This window comes from Haliotis rufescens, unplaced genomic scaffold (assembly GCF_023055435.1).
Source record: "Haliotis rufescens isolate VD_foot unplaced genomic scaffold, xgHalRufe1.0.p SCAF_431, whole genome shotgun sequence".
Classification (NCBI taxonomy): Eukaryota; Metazoa; Mollusca; class Gastropoda; order Lepetellida; family Haliotidae; genus Haliotis; species Haliotis rufescens.
In genome coordinates this window covers 8393-25931 of record NW_025964148.1, presented here as the reverse complement: position 1 = coordinate 25931, position 17539 = coordinate 8393, and the positions used below count along the sequence as shown (strand labels likewise).

At 39.6% G+C, this 17539-nt stretch overlaps 1 protein-coding gene across 1 annotated transcript; it reads left to right on the top strand.

Annotated features, from left to right (window-relative positions):
- Positions 1-1463: 1463 nt before the first annotated feature.
- Positions 1464-17124, top strand: LOC125372623 (eukaryotic translation initiation factor 2-alpha kinase 3-like; the record flags this gene model as incomplete). The annotated part of the gene is made up of 12 exons (XM_048383049.1): positions 1464-1611; positions 2315-2440; positions 2863-2979; positions 3905-4031; positions 4479-4575; positions 5094-5179; positions 6343-6465; positions 7088-7231; positions 7681-8500; positions 10706-10867; positions 11714-11878; positions 12792-17124. Coding segments are annotated over 12 exons (2280 nt in total), but the record flags the coding sequence as incomplete, so codon positions are not given.
- Between the last annotated feature and the right edge of the window lie 415 nt (positions 17125-17539).

Here is a 17539-nt window from a genome sequence, read left to right as displayed (position 1 = left end):
TAACACACTACTTATTCTTACACCACTGTTTCCGCCAGTTCTCCAGCCCAGTGGCACACACCGTATTGTAACACACTACTTATTCTTACACCACTGTTTCTGCCAGTTCTCCAGCCCAGTGGCAGACACCATATTGTAACACACCACTTATTCTTACACCACTGTTTCTGCCAGTTCTCCAGCCCAGTGGCAGACACCGTATTGTAACACACTACTTATTCTTACACCACTGTTTCTGCCAGTTCTCCAGCCAAGTGGCAGACACCGTATTGTAACACACTTCTTATTCTTACACCACTGTTTCTGCCAGTTCTCCAGCCCAGTGGCAGACACCGTATTGTAACACACTTCTTATTCTTACACCACTGTTTCTGCCAGTTCTCCAGCCCAGTGGCAGACACCGTATTGTAATAAACTACTTATTCTTACACCACTGTTTCTGCCAGTTCTCCAGCCCAGTGGCAGACACCGTATTGTAACACACTACTTATTCTTACACCACTGTTCTGCCAGTTCTCCAGCCCAGTGGCAGACACCGTATTGTAACACACTACTTATTCTTACACCACTGTTTCTGCCAGTTCTCCAGCCGAGTGGCAGACACCGTATTGTAACACACCACTTATTCTTACACCACTGTTCTGCCAGTTCTCCAGCCCAGTGGCAGACACCGTATTGTAACACACCACTTATTCTTACACCACTGTTCTGCCAGTTCTCCAGCCCAGTGGCAGACACCGTATTGTAACACACTACTTATTCTTACACCACTGTTTCTGCCAGTTCTCCAGCCCAGTGGCAGACACCGTATTGTAACACACACCTTATTCTTACACCACTGTTTCCGCCAGTTCTCCAGCCCAGTGGCAGACACCGTATTGTAACACACTACTTATTCTTACACCACTGTTTCTGCCAGTTCTCCAGCCCAGTGGCACACACCGTATTGTAACACACTACTTATTCTTACACCACTGTTTCTGCCAGTTCTCCAGCCCAGTGGCAGACACCGTATTGTAACACACTACTTATTCTTACACCACTGTTTCCGCCAGTTCTCCAGCCCAGTGGCACACACCGTATTGTAACACACTACTTATTCTTACACCACTGTTTCCGCCAGTTCTCCAGCCCAGTGGCAGACACCGTATTGTAACACACTACTTATTCTTACACCACTGTTTCCGCCAGTTCTCCAGCCCAGTGGCAGACACCGTATTGTAACACACTACTTATTCTTACACCACTGTTTCTGCCAGTTCTCCAGCCCAGTGGCAGACACCGTATTGTAACACACTACTTATTCTTACACCACTGTTTCTGCCAGTTCTCCAGCCCAGTGGCACACACCGTATTGTAACACACTACTTATTCTTACACCACTGTTTCCGCCAGTTCTCCAGCCCAGTGGCAGACACCGTATTGTAACACACTACTTATTCTTACACCACTGTTTCCGCCAGTTCTCCAGCCCGGTGGCCAATGCATGGCTGATGCACCAGGGCCAGCTGAAGCAGATGAGTCTGTTTGACACGCGCCATGTTCCAGCCATCTCCAGCTTCCAGCCCGACGACATTGACAGCCCACCAGGGGACCCACTGCTTTATGTTGGTGAGTTCAACACAGCCATCTGATGAGGAGTAGTTACTTAAAATCAAAGAGCCTCTCTTGACTACTGGGTGAAACTTGAACATGACAGGACAACAACTACAACTGCCCTGTGTTGTAGGTGTCCTTTGTGTAAATCAAGATTATGTAAGTTATATCTATACTTCATAAGTAAGCATCACTATTAAGTTTTGGGTGATAAGTTATGATTCGGCCTACTCAGAGAACACTAACCTTTCTGTTAGCTGGTTTCTGTAATGGAGTACTATCGAGGGCATCTATTGCACTATTGCAACAGTACTGAGGTGATACATTGGAAATGTTATGGTTCTCATGTACAAGGGATTTAAACCAGTACATGCTACTCAGAATGTCAAAGATCTTCCACTGTCTGTCTGTGCTATAGGTGTGCATCAGAACCAGGTTTACATGCTACTCAGAATGTCAAAGATCTTCCACTGTCTGTCTGTCTGTGTTATAGGTGTGCATCAGAACCAAGTTTACATGCTACTCAGAATGTCAAAGATCTTCCACTGTCTGTCTGTCTGTGTTATAGGTGTGCATCAGAACCAGGTTTACATGCTACTCAGAATGTCAAAGATCTTCCACTGTCTGTCTGTCTGTCTGTGTTATAGGTGTGCATCAGAACCAGGTTTACATGCTACTCAGAATGTCAAAGATCTTCCACTGTCTGTTTGTTCTATAGGCATGCATCAGAACCAGCTTTACGTCCAGCCATCTGATCAGATGCAGGAGACCGTCTCTGCCGCTGCTGCCAACAGCCTCCAGACTGTGCCACTGCGAATCACCTGGAGGCCCTATCTCAGTACAGGTAACAGGATATTGAAATAGGAATCTTAATCAGGTTCTCCATCAGTCATCAGTCTGAATGGGTACACACTGATCATTGGTCATATTTTGGGTTCAAAACCATTCTAGCAAAAAGTGTAAAATAGAGGACAATTATGAGGTTTTTTTTAATCAATATGTACATTACAACTTGAAAATAACTGACCATTTTAAACAATGTTTGACCCTGTTTTAGTTAACCGTATACCAAACTGTTATGCACTATTTTGCACCTAAAGCTTAAGTCTTAAATGAAGGTACACTTTATAAGACTTTCCTGACATGTTAGATGCTTGCTTACATAGTCAACACAATGGCTGTTCTTTCAATAGATCTTTAGAAACCCTACTACAGCACAGTAATCTTTATATATGCTTAAAATGTCCAAACTGTTTTTGTTGTCAGCGACATCTCGGACACCTATAATGAACCCCAGTCAGGACCTACCCCAGATAGCTGAAGGAGTGGACGATGCACAGGCTGCAACCTCGCTCGTGTCATGGCATGAAAACTACCCTTTTGGTAATGCAAATCCTACCGTGAATTTGAAAAATACTCGATTCTGATTGATCAGAGGTTTCAAATCACAATAACCACTTCTGATTAAAAACGGTATATTTGACGACCACATCACACTGAAAGCTAATATTATGTATTTATTCAGATTTTTCTGGTTTCACATTATGGTTGATAAACATAAAACATGTTTACAAATATAATATACCATGCTGTGAGGTAGTTCGATATCTAAGGAAAAACACTGGCAGAGAAAAACTCCATACGCTAAACCGTCCAGTCCATAGTTCATTCTGACTAATAGTGTAATATTACTTCACCTTCTCCTACTACAGGGGCGGTCGGGTAGCCTAGTGGTTAAAGCGTTCGTTCGATTCCTGATATGGGTACAATGTGTGAAGGCCCCCGTCATGATATTGCTGGAATATTGCTAAAAGCGGTGTAAAACCATACTCACTCACTGACTCCTACTACTAGTCCTTTTGTACTAGCCCATGACTAGCAGCCTTGTTGAACCCAGATTGATGTGTCACAACCACCCACATCTGCCTGCCGTGGTCTAATGGTAGAGTGTCCGCATGGACAGCGGAAGGTCCGGGGTTCGATCCCTACCCGTGTCATACCAAAAGACGTTAAAAGATGGTACTTGTTGTTACCCTGTCTGGCACTCGGCATTAAGGGGCTAAAACAAGGACTAGTCGGCTCGGAGTCAGTATACTGTGTCTGAGTGGGGTATCCATGTTAAACTGCGGCATGGTAAATCCGCTTCAGTCCGGACTAGTACAAGCAGCCACACACACACACACATACAAGCACGTCGCTATATAAGTGCAATAATCATGGACGCGACGTCAAACCCCATTTCACCTCACCTCACCACATCTGCCTGATGTTAAAGCTTACCTGACATATTCTGTATTGCCTCATGCAGACAATGGCTACTACCTGTTTCCTGACTTCTCCCCGACTACACTTGCAATTGAGGAAGGACCCAATGGAAGCAGGCGTGATGGGGCAGGCAACGTGATGGGCATGAATCTACCACTCTGGACCTGGTGGTGAGTTAGGAATTCATTCATGTCCTTATGAAGTCAAAATGTTGCTGTAGGTTGTAATTTTAGAATCTTGGTTTTCCAAAAAGCAAATGAACTTTAATTTGAAATCACCAATCACCCGTTCATAGTTCAGTGATAAAACTTAAAGTTGGTTTATATGTCCAAGCATCGTGAGCTTTGAATAAATTACTGATATATTCCTATGATACAAGTAGAAAGGCATACCTCTTTTGTGTAAATCTACCTGAACAAATAATATATAAAAAAGGTATCCACTGGATTATCAAGGTAGGCAACTCTTCTCAGATCAACAAATTATCTCCCTTAGACTATTCTTCAGGGCTCAGAAAATGGATCTTTCAGTTCTTGATTGCTGTTGATTTTTAGCCTTTTGTTCTATGATAGTATCCATGTAGTAGACAGCTGACAGTCTATGTTGTCTACTCACAGGAAGGAGATGGTGGCTATCACCCTGATGACTGTAGTGGTTCACCTGCTACTGAGCAGATACACCCACAGGGACCAGCCTGACAACACCAGCAGACAGGTGAGTCTACAGTAGCTCTCTTTTGTTAACTTGTCACAGGAATTGTTTTATTCAATGAGATAGTTTCAAGAAAAGTTTCTAACAACCATAGAGATATCAGTAGAAAATGCCTTTTAGAAAGTAGTCAAAAGTAATAGAGATATTGTATGTGTATTTGGGGGAGGGGTGAGGTGCAGGGATGCACACCGTAAATTTTGAAACATACCGGTACTAAACAAACTTCATTTGGAAGCTTTGAAGGTGATGGGGTATACTAAAAGTAAATATATTACAAGACTAACTTATTTGGTGATATATTATCAACATGATTTCTGAACGAAAATTGCAAAAAATCGCCCACCTCCTTTTAAAAATAAGCTGTATGAGCACAAATATTACCTGGAGATTGCAGAATATTAAGTGTTGTCTTTTTCTTATGTTTATTTATTATTTTTTTTCATGAAAACGTAGTGAGATTGTTTCTCTGGAAAGTTACTGTTCTATAGTTACCGTTACTATGAAGGATTTGTTGTGTTCAGGTGTCGACTGACAGTACCAGCAGCAAGGGGTCCGAGACCTCACAGATCCTGCCAGAACCACAGAAACAGGCTGAATATTCTTCCAGGTAACCTGTCAGTTTACATATCACATATTATAGAAGAAAGTTTGTGACTGACAGCCATGGTTTAGATTGGAGAAGGTGTCCAATACTTCATTTAACAGTTTATTTAACATACACAAAACATTTCAGATTTGTAAATGCTCAGAAAGTTGTGGAAGAGTAACTAAGCTCGGACCATTTTGCAGCATGAAGTTTTAATTAAAGTAATTCAAAACCCACTTTGCCTGCTAACTACAAATATATGATGTAACCAGTTTGTTTAATAATTCCTCTTATTGATCTGAGACAATGCCTAAGTTTCATGCCTGGCACTTGTTAAAATGTTCTGGACCTAAGTTGAAAATGGGCACCATTAGGCTTAAAATTAAAAGAATTGGTTCTCAGGCAGTGGTTTTTGAAAATATATTTGCGGCGGGTGGTGTCTTTTTCTTTCTTTTTTTTTGGTTTATCAAACTAGTGTGTAACCAAATAAACAGTTGTGAACAATCAACCCCGGACAGGGATTCCATACATTAATGTATTCCTTGATGAGTAAAATACTTGAATGCAATATTTGACTCCCGTTGGACTTGGAATATTTAAGGATTTTTAAAAAAAAATTCAAAATGGAAATAAAAACAAAACATGTGGCGAACTTTATGATGATGTGGGTGGTGCCTGGGAACCAAGACTATTAATATTTTAGCCTTTCACTGAGTGTCGTCCGTCATAAACTGTGGATGGATAGTATTTTTGGTTCTTTAACCATTTATGACATCAGTCATAAAATTTTCATGGAGAAACAATATTGGATAGTCCTACTGATAGCATCAGAAAAATATTTATGTTCAGATATTTTTTACTGTGAGAGCTGAGATGCAAGTTGGCACCAGCCTGTTATCCCAAGTCAGTTTGTCTAGTAGAATTTCTGGCTTTTCAGGGGACGTCCTTATACATTTTCACTACTCAGGCACTGTTTGAGGTTAATTTGCATCCACAGGTAGGCTTGACATAAATAATCGTAAGTCCACTTGTCTGAGATGCGAAAAATTCCGGAAAAGATCAAGGGACATTTGTGTTCTCTACAACTTTTACCTTTAGCAGATTGTTTTTGTGGACTAGCAAAAGTAAGATTTAATTTCTAACCCTGTTCCTATGAATAATAACAAGGGTCTGTTGTTTTGTAGGTTCAGCCAAGACTTCGACTGCCTGCACTGTTTAGGAAAGGGAGGGTTTGGGATTGTGTTTGAAGCCAAGAATAAAGTGGATGACTGCAAGTATGCTGTGAAGAGAATCTGTATCCCAAACAGGTAATCACACTCTCCCCCTTTTCTAGAGGCTAGGATGTCCACTAGCCTTTATTAATATATCAAAGTCTAGTTCTCACCCTTGCCATTTCAACCCAACTTTTGTGTAAACAGACTCACTCTGGAGAGGACTATCACACATATTCATAGTCCCATCAGCATGCAGGTTCCGAAAACATGGTTTCTGCATCAAATTTGCGCTGAAATTATTCAAAAACATTAAGCTCAGACAAATATTTTCGAAGTCCTTCAAAGTCTTCAATCAACTTGCCCATGTGCGTAACCGCAGGAGCACCGGAACCACGTGATTAACAAGTCTGATTCATCACTCTCACTCAGCTGGCTGGGAATTCGTTCTTGTGCTCTTACTATCTGAACCATCTTTATTCAATTTGCCCTCCCCTATTAAGTTTTTAGGTCCGAATATCTTCTTTAAACATTCCATCACCTTATTCAACAATTATTTTTTCAATTTTGAAAGACTTTTTGTCTATTTTGGCTCTTTGAATTATCTTTTGTTTTCATAATGAAAACGTGTGCATGGTGCATGTTAAATCATGTTCGGAAATAGAGCCCTGCCTGTTTCAAGGGGTTAATATTCTTTAAAAAATTGGCTACCTTTCAGGGAAGGTCAGAAGGAGCGGGTGATCCGAGAGGTGAAGGCCTTGGCCAAGCTTGATCACGTGGGTATTGTCAGGTTCTACCACGCATGGCTGGAGACGCCTCCGTCAGGCTGGCAGGAGGAGAGGGACAAACAGTTTGAGGACAGGTAGGTCGTGAATATGAGGAATGGTACTTAATACAATCACTTTGATTGGCCATTTAGAGGTTTTAAATCACAACAACCACCTCTGGTTGAAACAATGAATTTGACGACTGGGTCACTGTGGAATATTGATAGAAAAGTACTTCCATCTCAGTCATTGTCGGGAGGTGCTTTGGAATAGTATGTACAATCGTCAGTTACAAAATGTGGTTACAGATACTGACTTAGAGAGTGTAATTCAAGCTTAGGGTCAGCAGAGATGTGTTATCATTTTTCAGTGTGTGCTGTGATGTCATAATAGTAACTAAAGGTCTACTACATTTTCTTTAGGGTAACCACTTAATGTTGGCTTACGAGGTAGCTGTGTGTTTTTTAATGGATGTGATCAAAGAGATCCTTAAGCAGCAGTGCAATTTAACATTATGATAAAAGTTATTTTATCTGTTTTTCAGTGAGTGCCTGACTCCGACGCCATGCAACACTGGCACCGACCTATCCTCCATCTCGAGATTCCCGCCCAACCAGGCCATGGAGCCTAGTCTCTCAGACTTCAATCCTTTCATTAACAAACTGGGAATCCTACCAGAGGAAAACTCTTCCTCTCTCAGCCGTCTCAACCATCTTCGTGAAGGAACCAGTCAAGAATTTTCAGCTCATTCCAATATGGATTGTTCAACAGACGAAAGCGGGTCTTTCAGTTACATTGGTGGAGAGCCTGACAAGCGTTGTGCAGAAGATGAAGATTCATTCAGCATTGAATTCATGAATTCTCAGTCAGGTGGAAAAGAATCTAAGTCATCTGGCATTCCCTTCCAGTCATATCTCCACTCTTCAAGTGAAAGCATTCAGCCATCTCACCAAGGTGATGCTGACTCATTCAGCATAGTGTTTGAAGATTCAGGTTGCAAGGACAAAAGCAGTAATGATGTTTCACATGAAAGAGATAATTCAGGGGAAACGGACTCCAATGTTGTGTTCAAAGATCATTCCATTCGGATTGAGAAATCTGAAAACTCTGGTTTACCAAGCCAAAACTCTGATAGACACACTTCGGAAACCCCGGAGGACAGTCATAGTGTGGGGAAGAAGCTAGCCACTCCGAAGGTGTATGTGTACATTCAGATGCAGCTGTGTCGGAGAGAGACGCTGAAGGAGTGGATGTGTGCCAACACACTGAACCGTGATAGGACTGCTATTCTGGATATATTTGACCAGATAGTGTCTGCTGTGGAGTATGTACATGAATGTGGACTTATGCATAGAGATCTCAAGGTAAGTGTCATCAGACACAAATAGCAATATAGGTTAGTGGTGTATATCGATATTGAAAAATTATATCATTGCTCTTCAATTAATGAAATATTTGACGGTATCCGATGGCAATGAACTAAAAGTGGGGTAGGGTATAAGTAGTCAAACTCCATTTCTAAATTGTACCAGAACGGGGGATGGATATCTGCTGATGACGTTTGTTATTTTGTTTATTGTAAACCTTGATCATAGCATGATATACCGTATTCGACATAATAAGTGCCCAGGGCTCAATCAAAATTAGAAATAGGAGGCTCTTATTAAAATATTATTTGTTGAGAGAAAAAAAGAGTTGAAAGATAAATTTTGTGGTTTCTGCTGACAGCCCATAATTAAGGGTGCATATTACACACCAGTGCGTATTATACACGAATAAATAAGTCTTGTGTACATTGATCAATCGGAAGGGGCGCTAATTGGGATTACTCACTAGCCAATATATTAGCAAATATTGCCTTATTAGAGCGGGGCGCTTATTACGTCGAATATGGTACCCTATATATGACTAGTTTGTTTTCAGCATGCTGCAATAATAGGTGTGATATTCTCAATCATGAGAAAAGATTTTCATAATGTGTTTTTGGCTAGTATGAACATAGATGTGTGTACATATATAATGCATGTATGAATATATGGCATACACTCAATTTGATTAAATAGATGGGACTTTGGTTAATTCTAAGCATTCTCAAATTGCTGTCAGTGAAATTCCAACAGCCCCTCATCTTTAACAATAACATTATTATCAAAGATGTAATATTATGAAACATTCAAACATCTACATGAGGACCTGCATCACTTTGGACTTTCCTCCCACATTTGTCGGACATGCCGTGATATAAGCACAAGGGAAAGAATGGTCAAAGTAGCACCCAGCTGATAGCCAAGTCACTGCTTCACATGCTTGGTGTACCAAGATCAGGGTTAGAATTTGCCTTCAGCAACCAATGCTTGTCAATGTCATAAGCATGGTAAGAGGCGACTAACAGGATCAGGTGATCAGATTGCTGACTTGGTTGAAGCATGTCATTGTATCCCAACTGTGTAGAACAATGGTCATGATGTCAATCACTGGATTGTCTGGTCCATATTTGATTATTTACAGACCGCCATCATATACATGATATAGCAGGAATGTTGCTGAGTGTGGCTCTAAGAAACAAACAAACAAACATGCTTTATAACAATACTCATGATTCTAACACCTGAAGCATGTGAAGAAGTGTTGTAGATGAGGTGAGATGAAATTGGGGTTAACATCATGTTCAAGATTATTGCAGGGGTGTGTGTGTGTGTGTGCCTGCTTGTACTACTCTGGACTAATGCTGATTAAATGCTAGCCCACTGAGATACCATACCACAGTTTATCATGAATGCGCCACTCAGACACAGTATACTGCCTCTGAGTTGACTAGTCCCTTAATGCCGAAAGCCAGGCAGAGTAACAACAAGTACCATCTTTTAACATTTTTTGGTATGACGTGGCCAGGGATCGAACCCCCAACCTTCCACTCTCAGGGCAGATGCTCTACCACTAGAAGGGGCGGTCGGGTAGCCTAGCGGTTAAAGCGTTCGCTCTTCACGCCGAAGACCCGGGTTCGATTCCCGACATGGGTACAGTAAAACCATACTCACTCACTCACTCACTACCACTAGAAAATGTGTTGTAATTACCACGATTACCATGATTACCAGAGCTGGGACGGGTAACTCAGGTTCTCAGTTCTGGTGGGTACTGAGTACCCACAGGACTACCAGGACCTGTTGTTAATCATGTGATATACTGTTTAATGACAAAACTTATCTAGAACTCCACGAATACACTACAGGTCACGATTGTTTGCTTATCTTTCAGACCATTAACGCATTCCTTCTGTATTTTTGAATAAAGTTAGAGCTTCAGTCAACTTCAGTAATGCATGACATTATCGTTTTATAGTGTACCTAAATATTTTTTGCCAGGGCTACAGTCAAACAATTCCTTATCGAACAGTTTGTACCAATCTCATGAGACCTTCCGCGGGTACTCGAGTAGGGTCGGTTATTACAGGGTTGAGTACCCGGGTAGTTACTTTGGACTCATCCCAGCCCTAGTAATTATACTTATTGCCATGATTACTAGTACAGTTTGACAGTGAAATCAAAGGATCATTTCTTTTATTTCAGCCCTCTAATATTTTCTTCTCTGTGGATGGGACAATCAAGATTGGAGATTTTGGCCTTGTGACAGAACTTGTAGAAGCACATGACATAGTTGGTGAAGCTGGCGATGCCTATGCTAAACACACAGCTGAGGTCGGCACACAGCTTTACATGAGCCCAGAACAGGTAGAAATTTTTTAAACAAGTTAAAGAATTTATTAATCTGTTAATATCCAAAATTTCATTTTATCATTATATTCAACTGTTCACCAAGTTACTGGTATGGATATCTTCTTTATTACTTGGAACAAAGTTTCAGGGCTTCTGCTTGCCCGTTCATCTGTCTTCATGATTATTATGATATTATTGATATCGTTATGTATACTCACCGCCTAAAGAAACATGAACCATGGAAACATACAGAGAAGTATGTACGTTAAGAAGAGATGTTTCCAACAGTCCAATGGGCACCAATGAATGACAATACTAAGAATCAGTCAAGTGTTACCACAGAGTGTCTTTATATTTATCACGATATGCTGCACATGAGTTACAAAGTGAACACGGTAATCCTGCACAAGACAAATGGTGCATCTCGAGTCATGGATCTATGATGTCACATTTGATACATTCAAGAGCATTGGTTCACACAACATACCAGTATGTTCATTTGTGCATGGAACCAATCTAATATCTCTTGAAAATGAGTGTCCATATATTAACCAACATGTATGGTATTCATGTTGGCAGTGGGTATGTGTTATGAGTAGTAAGCATGATAAGCTAATGGTTCACTATCATTATGGTGTTTGCATATCACCCTGAACAGCTGGTTTCCCCACATGGGTTCAATGTTTGAAGCCCATTTCGGGTATCTTTCTGTGGTATTTCTAGAATATTACTAAAAATGGCTTAAACCCAAGAAACTCACTCACTCACTCTTGGACCAAAGTTATCACCACACAATGCAAAGATTTAGAAGAAGGCATCCTGTTCTGTTAGTACAAAGTAGCATGGTTGTGTGTTATACAGATTGCTCGGCGTCAGTATGACCACAAGGTGGACATCTTCTCCCTGGGGATGATCTTGTTTGAGCTGCTGTATCCCTTCTCCACTCAGATGGAGAGGATCAGGACACTTGTGGACATCAAGAAACAAATTTTCCCAGACAGGTTCATACGAGAAATGCCAAAAGAGGTGGGTGGTTCAGTCTTTCTACCATCTCTCCCTCCTTCGTATCCTTCATGTCCTTTGTCCATTAACTCCTGGGAGTACTGCACATACTGCATACTTTTTCAGATTTTAATTAGCACAGCACAGAGGATCAAACTTGCATTGCCAGTTTGAAGCTAAGCTAGGCTAATGAGTTTATCAACCCAACACTTTACCACGGGACTATAGGGGCTATCGGGGCGGTCGGGTAGCCTAGTGGTTAAAGCGTTCGCTCGTCACGCCGAAGACCCGGGTTCGATTCCCGACATGGGTACAATGTGTGAAGCCCATTTCTTGTGTCCCCCGCCGTGATATTGCTGGAATATTGCTAAAAGCGGCGTAAAACCATACTCACTCACTCACTCACTATAGGGGCTATCACAAAGAACTAGTGCTTGTTTATCAAGTGATCAGCACCCGATTGTTTCATAAGCTGCACCCAGTAAACTGCAGTGCTGCCAATATATCTTACATTGAACATGTTAAAACCTTGCTAATCCAGATGATTATACCATTACGGAACTGTCTGGATTTACAAGTTTCCAGATTAATAAGTCATGTGTACATAGTAATGTCCCTTTGATTATGTTGAAACATTCCACTCAATAACCAGCTTGAAAGAAGGGTTGATTTTATCATGTAAAATAATTTTTGTATGCCTATACATGTATTTTGTTGAACAAAATATCATACACATTGGGACAACAAAATATTTCAGAAATTACAGAACAATATTACACTGCTATGAAATGATAATTGTTATCCTTTGGTCAACCTTTGGTACATACAAAACTTTATTTATTATATACAACTTTATTTTTCCGGCAGTTCAACATTACTTTCACTATTCCTTACTTCATGAAGGATGGATGTTTATCCCTTGATATCTCTCTTTCAGCATGATGTGGTGAAATGGCTGGTATCACAGAAGCCCTCTGAACGTCCATCTGCTTGCGCTATATTGGAGCATGATCTGTTGAAGGACTTTGCCCCACGTAGACAGGCCAGCAGGTTCCGCACTCGCACCATCAGCAGTGGAAGCAATAACTCCACCGGCAGTTAATGAATGCCTCACAGCTTGTCTAACCAAACTATGTACACTTATATAAAAAATCATTTGATAGTAGGAGGGACCATGAGATCAGGAACTTAACAGCAGGACTTGTCTACATTAAATTTATTTAGGGACCATCATGAGACACAGTAGTCTAAACATTGATGGCAGGACTATCAAAGAGCGCTTAAAACAAGATAACCTACAGAATACATCATGGGGGGTCATCATGAGAAAAGAGTTTTAGGACAGCAGATGGGGATGAACCAGGCAGGGATTTGAGAACCTGTACATGTAAATGTTCAGAATTAAGTGTGCTCCTGGCATACTTAAGGTTTGCTGCTTTATTTGAAGCTAGACCTTTTAACATTGGGGACATGATAAGGACCCCTTGACTTTCATCCTTAATTTTAAACACTATATAAGCATGGCGTTTAGTGTTGTTAGGCTATCACCAGTGATTAACTGTCTCAAACATTCCAAATACACAGTAAACTAGGAAAACATACCTGTGAACAATCTTGACGTAAGTATGAACTTGAACTGTGTAAAAAAGATTCAAGAAATACCTTTCCAAGATAGTGTGCATTCACAGTGTAACAGTTCTTGTTTTGATACGCTGGTAAGGTCTGTACTTGCAATAACTGTTTCATCCCTGCTGTCAGATATTTAATATATATGTATGCTATATGGAGAGGGTGAGTGGTGTTTTGTACCGCTTTTTGCAATATTCCAGCAATATCACGGAGGCGGGGAAACCAGAAATGGGCCTCACACATTGTACCCATGTGGGGAATCAAACTCGGGTCTTTGGCGTGACAAGTGAAAGCTTTAACCACTTGGCTGATCCACCGCTCCTGGAGCGTGGGAATGCTAGGATAAGGTGACATTAAAGACCAACATGTTTTAATTTGTTTGCAGTTATGCCACTGACATTTCTACTTACCATGCTTAAGAGTTAAACATCGAGCCAAACTCACGTCAAGCCAAAATATTTTGATGATATCTTTATGAATACATGTATTAGGACATTATATCAGTGCACAGGAGTTGATGATGTCTTCTGCTTTTGGATTATTCAGGGTTCTTAAGAGATTCCAAGTATTGCCGTCTACTTTTAAATTAGCAAATATGAAACAGAGTAATGTCAGATGAACTCGTTATTGATCAGTAAATAAAAATATATACCCCTTATACGTCTGTACTTACATATAGGGGTATTTACAGACCAATAACAAGTTCATGTGGCATATTGTCACAGAAAGGTTGAAATATTTGATTGTTGAAATATTTGATGTACACAAATTTGCATGTTTCATATGATTGACACATGTACACTTAGGCAACTTCATTTCAGCTAAGTAATCATGCTGATTAATTTTATTCCCTTATAACATGTTGAAAACCCTAAGTTTGGAATTTTGGGTCAGTGAAGGTTTTTAGGGGTTGGTGAAAGAATTGTGTTACCGGTAATCATATTTGTGGGTTAGATTCAATTAGTTTCAGTGCATGTGAGATCATGGCAGAAACAGGTGGGGCACTGTCGCATGTGGTAATTGCAGTATTTCACCTTAGACTCAGTTCCAGCAACACCACAAACTTAAGTGCATATATGTAGCAAGCTTTCTGTGTAAATACTTTATGTATGGTGTTCTCTGTATTCAGTTTTGCTTCTTAACCATGAACAGAATCTATGTGGCAGTCTTTTATAAAGTCTGCATATAAATCCAGTCCATGACTCTCACTTTTTCAGCAGACCTGGTAACTCTTTCTGATAACGTACCCTTTTTCTATTCATAGATATGCATTGGTTGAACTCAGGAATGACTATGTTTCAAAACATTCTGACATGGTAGAGAGTGATGTATTTTGGTGCTGTGAGTAGATGACAGATTTCTAAATGCTTCCTATTGAAATTGGTGATAACCAAACAAAAGCATAAATAAGTATGTTTGTACTCATGAAATCACTGTGTGGTGATTTATCTACATAAAAGCAAGGTTTGTAAAGTCTGTGGCAAATGCTTCAAATTACAAGTCTGAAAAACTTCTTTTTTTTAGACTTTATTTTCAAAATATATACTTTCTTTAGTTTATCTTTTCAGACAAAAAGGAATTTGACTAGAATCAGATTTTGGACCAGTAGCGAACGTCACAGGCGGCCAAATATGTCTATATTCAACAGAACTCACTCACAATAAGATCTGATTCATTTGTGAACAAATACAATATTACTGATAAATCATATACAGAATGATTTGATATTCTGCAGTTGGTGTATGAAGCTTTAACAACATGTGTGTTTCTGTCTTTTCGTTTGCTTACTCAATTTCAAATGATTAGTTACTTGAGGGTTTATCTTGGAACAAAGAAATGGACCAAATTTATGATTTTTGATTTTGTTGTTTCTAGACAAGGAATGTTATTGGTTGTACATATGTGTTTGTATATATAGATATATGTCTCTGTATATAATGAATACAGTTTGCCAAGAATAGTCATTATCAGGATTAATTTATTTGTATCATCATGGAACATTCATTAACAAATGTGACGTAAATCTCAGTTGTGCATCTACACTCCTTTTATGATAAACATTGCCAGTTCAGTGGCATTGCATCTCAATGTACATTTGCTTTGGCCATAGTCAGCACCATATCCATTTGCATGATTTGCATAAATCACCTTAGTGGTAAATGTCTATGACCTGTGTCACTTTGGATTTTCCATTCACATTATGATAAAACAGTTCTATAACTGAAATACTGTTCAAACCAGGTTTGTAAAGTGTCACCCACTCTTTCACTGATAGGGGTTGTTATGCAAACATGCAGATAGATTAATCCTTCTCTCACAGTCCCTGACTGTTCCAGGCTTACAGATTCTGTGCCAAGTCTCTCAGAATCTGTTCCAAGTCAACTTGTCTATATAAAACTGGGAATGAATTCATTCAACACCCATACACCATGTACATCAACTGATAATCAACAGAAGGAAGAGAATTTGTGGATTTCAACTTCTTTATTATGAGGAACACAAGGTTGTGTTCCTCATAATAAAGAAGTTGACATCCATAATCTCTTCCTTCTGAGTATCACTTATAAATGACTTTCAAAGACAAAATCAACAGGTTTTAAGCTTACATTTCAGCAACTATTTATTTTATAATGCTTCCATTTACTTTCTGCTTCTGTTAATTGTTTAATAACTGTGATCACTTTGTACCTTAATTATGCAATGTGTATGACAAGGCACATTTTAATATAATGCTGCTGTAAGATATTCTTGTGTCTCAAGCTGTTTGCATCTGTAATAAACATCTCAAAGTAACAGGAGATTAAGAGAACATCTCTTAACCTGGGTAGCAGACTTTTGAGTTTACATGCATAAAGGTACATGAAAATGGCTTCCTGCCTGCATAAACTTTTTAACACAGATTACTTGAGAATTTTTTTTCCAGCCTTTTAATGGCTTTAACTACCAAATAATGTCACGTGATATCAGAGATATATAGGGACTGTATAAATTGTTGTGCTTGCTATCGTTCGTTTGCTACAAAAATCTGTACCAATGAAATGCAAAATACATATAAATTCCACAGCAACAATTCGTCTTAAATGGCATAAATGTTATTTATAACAGCACATATTTCAGAATAGAAGTTTTGAGACTATCCCTGATGCCCCTAAGCTGTTATGTTTATTGTGCAGACCCCCTTGTAACAAGTACCGGGGGTATTAAACCACCAACAATTACAGTTACAACTTTTTCTACCCATCATGACAATGTCTGAAATTATGGTGATGAATTGGTATGGACAAATATATATAACTTAACTTTCACGCCATTTAAGATGAATTGTTGCTTTCAGATATATATTTATTTTGCATTTCATCGGTACGACTTTGCAGCACTCGGACTATAGGAATTTGTAAGGAATGTTGTGTTAATGACACAATTTGTAATCTGCCAATATTTGTCCCAAGCATAATTGTGATAATTCTCATATCAGCATCTCATCAAACATTGTTAAATGTAAATACTGTTAACCTCTTATTTAGTTCTTACTGTTTGTTATTGATAAATCATGCATCAGAGATGTAAATATTAAAGGAATATTCATATCACCATATGGGAGTCATCCAAAACAAAATGTTGAAATAAACTTAAAAAACATTTGTGCGCTCTTTGTTTTATAATGCTTTATGCGGATGGAGTGAGTGAAAGAATAAGATTTTGCACCCTTTCGAGCAATTTCGCGGCAGGGGATGTCAGATTCACATGTTGTACCCATTTGTGGCATCAAACCAGTACCTTCTGAATACTGGTAGCATGTGATGCATATGCTTCCACTGACACCTTCCCACTGTCTAAACTTGCGTCACAAGGGACCGGCAAAAACTGTTCGACTGACAACTCCGTGTTTATCAATTTGAAAAACAGACATCAAAGACAACACAATTTTATGGGTAATCCTCTTGAAATGGCAATCATTTAGTCAGAAAACAATGACGGTATATATAGAGGAGACTTTGTCTAATACTCAGTGCCGGAATCGGAACAGACAAATGCCAGGGTACCCAAAGTTTAAAT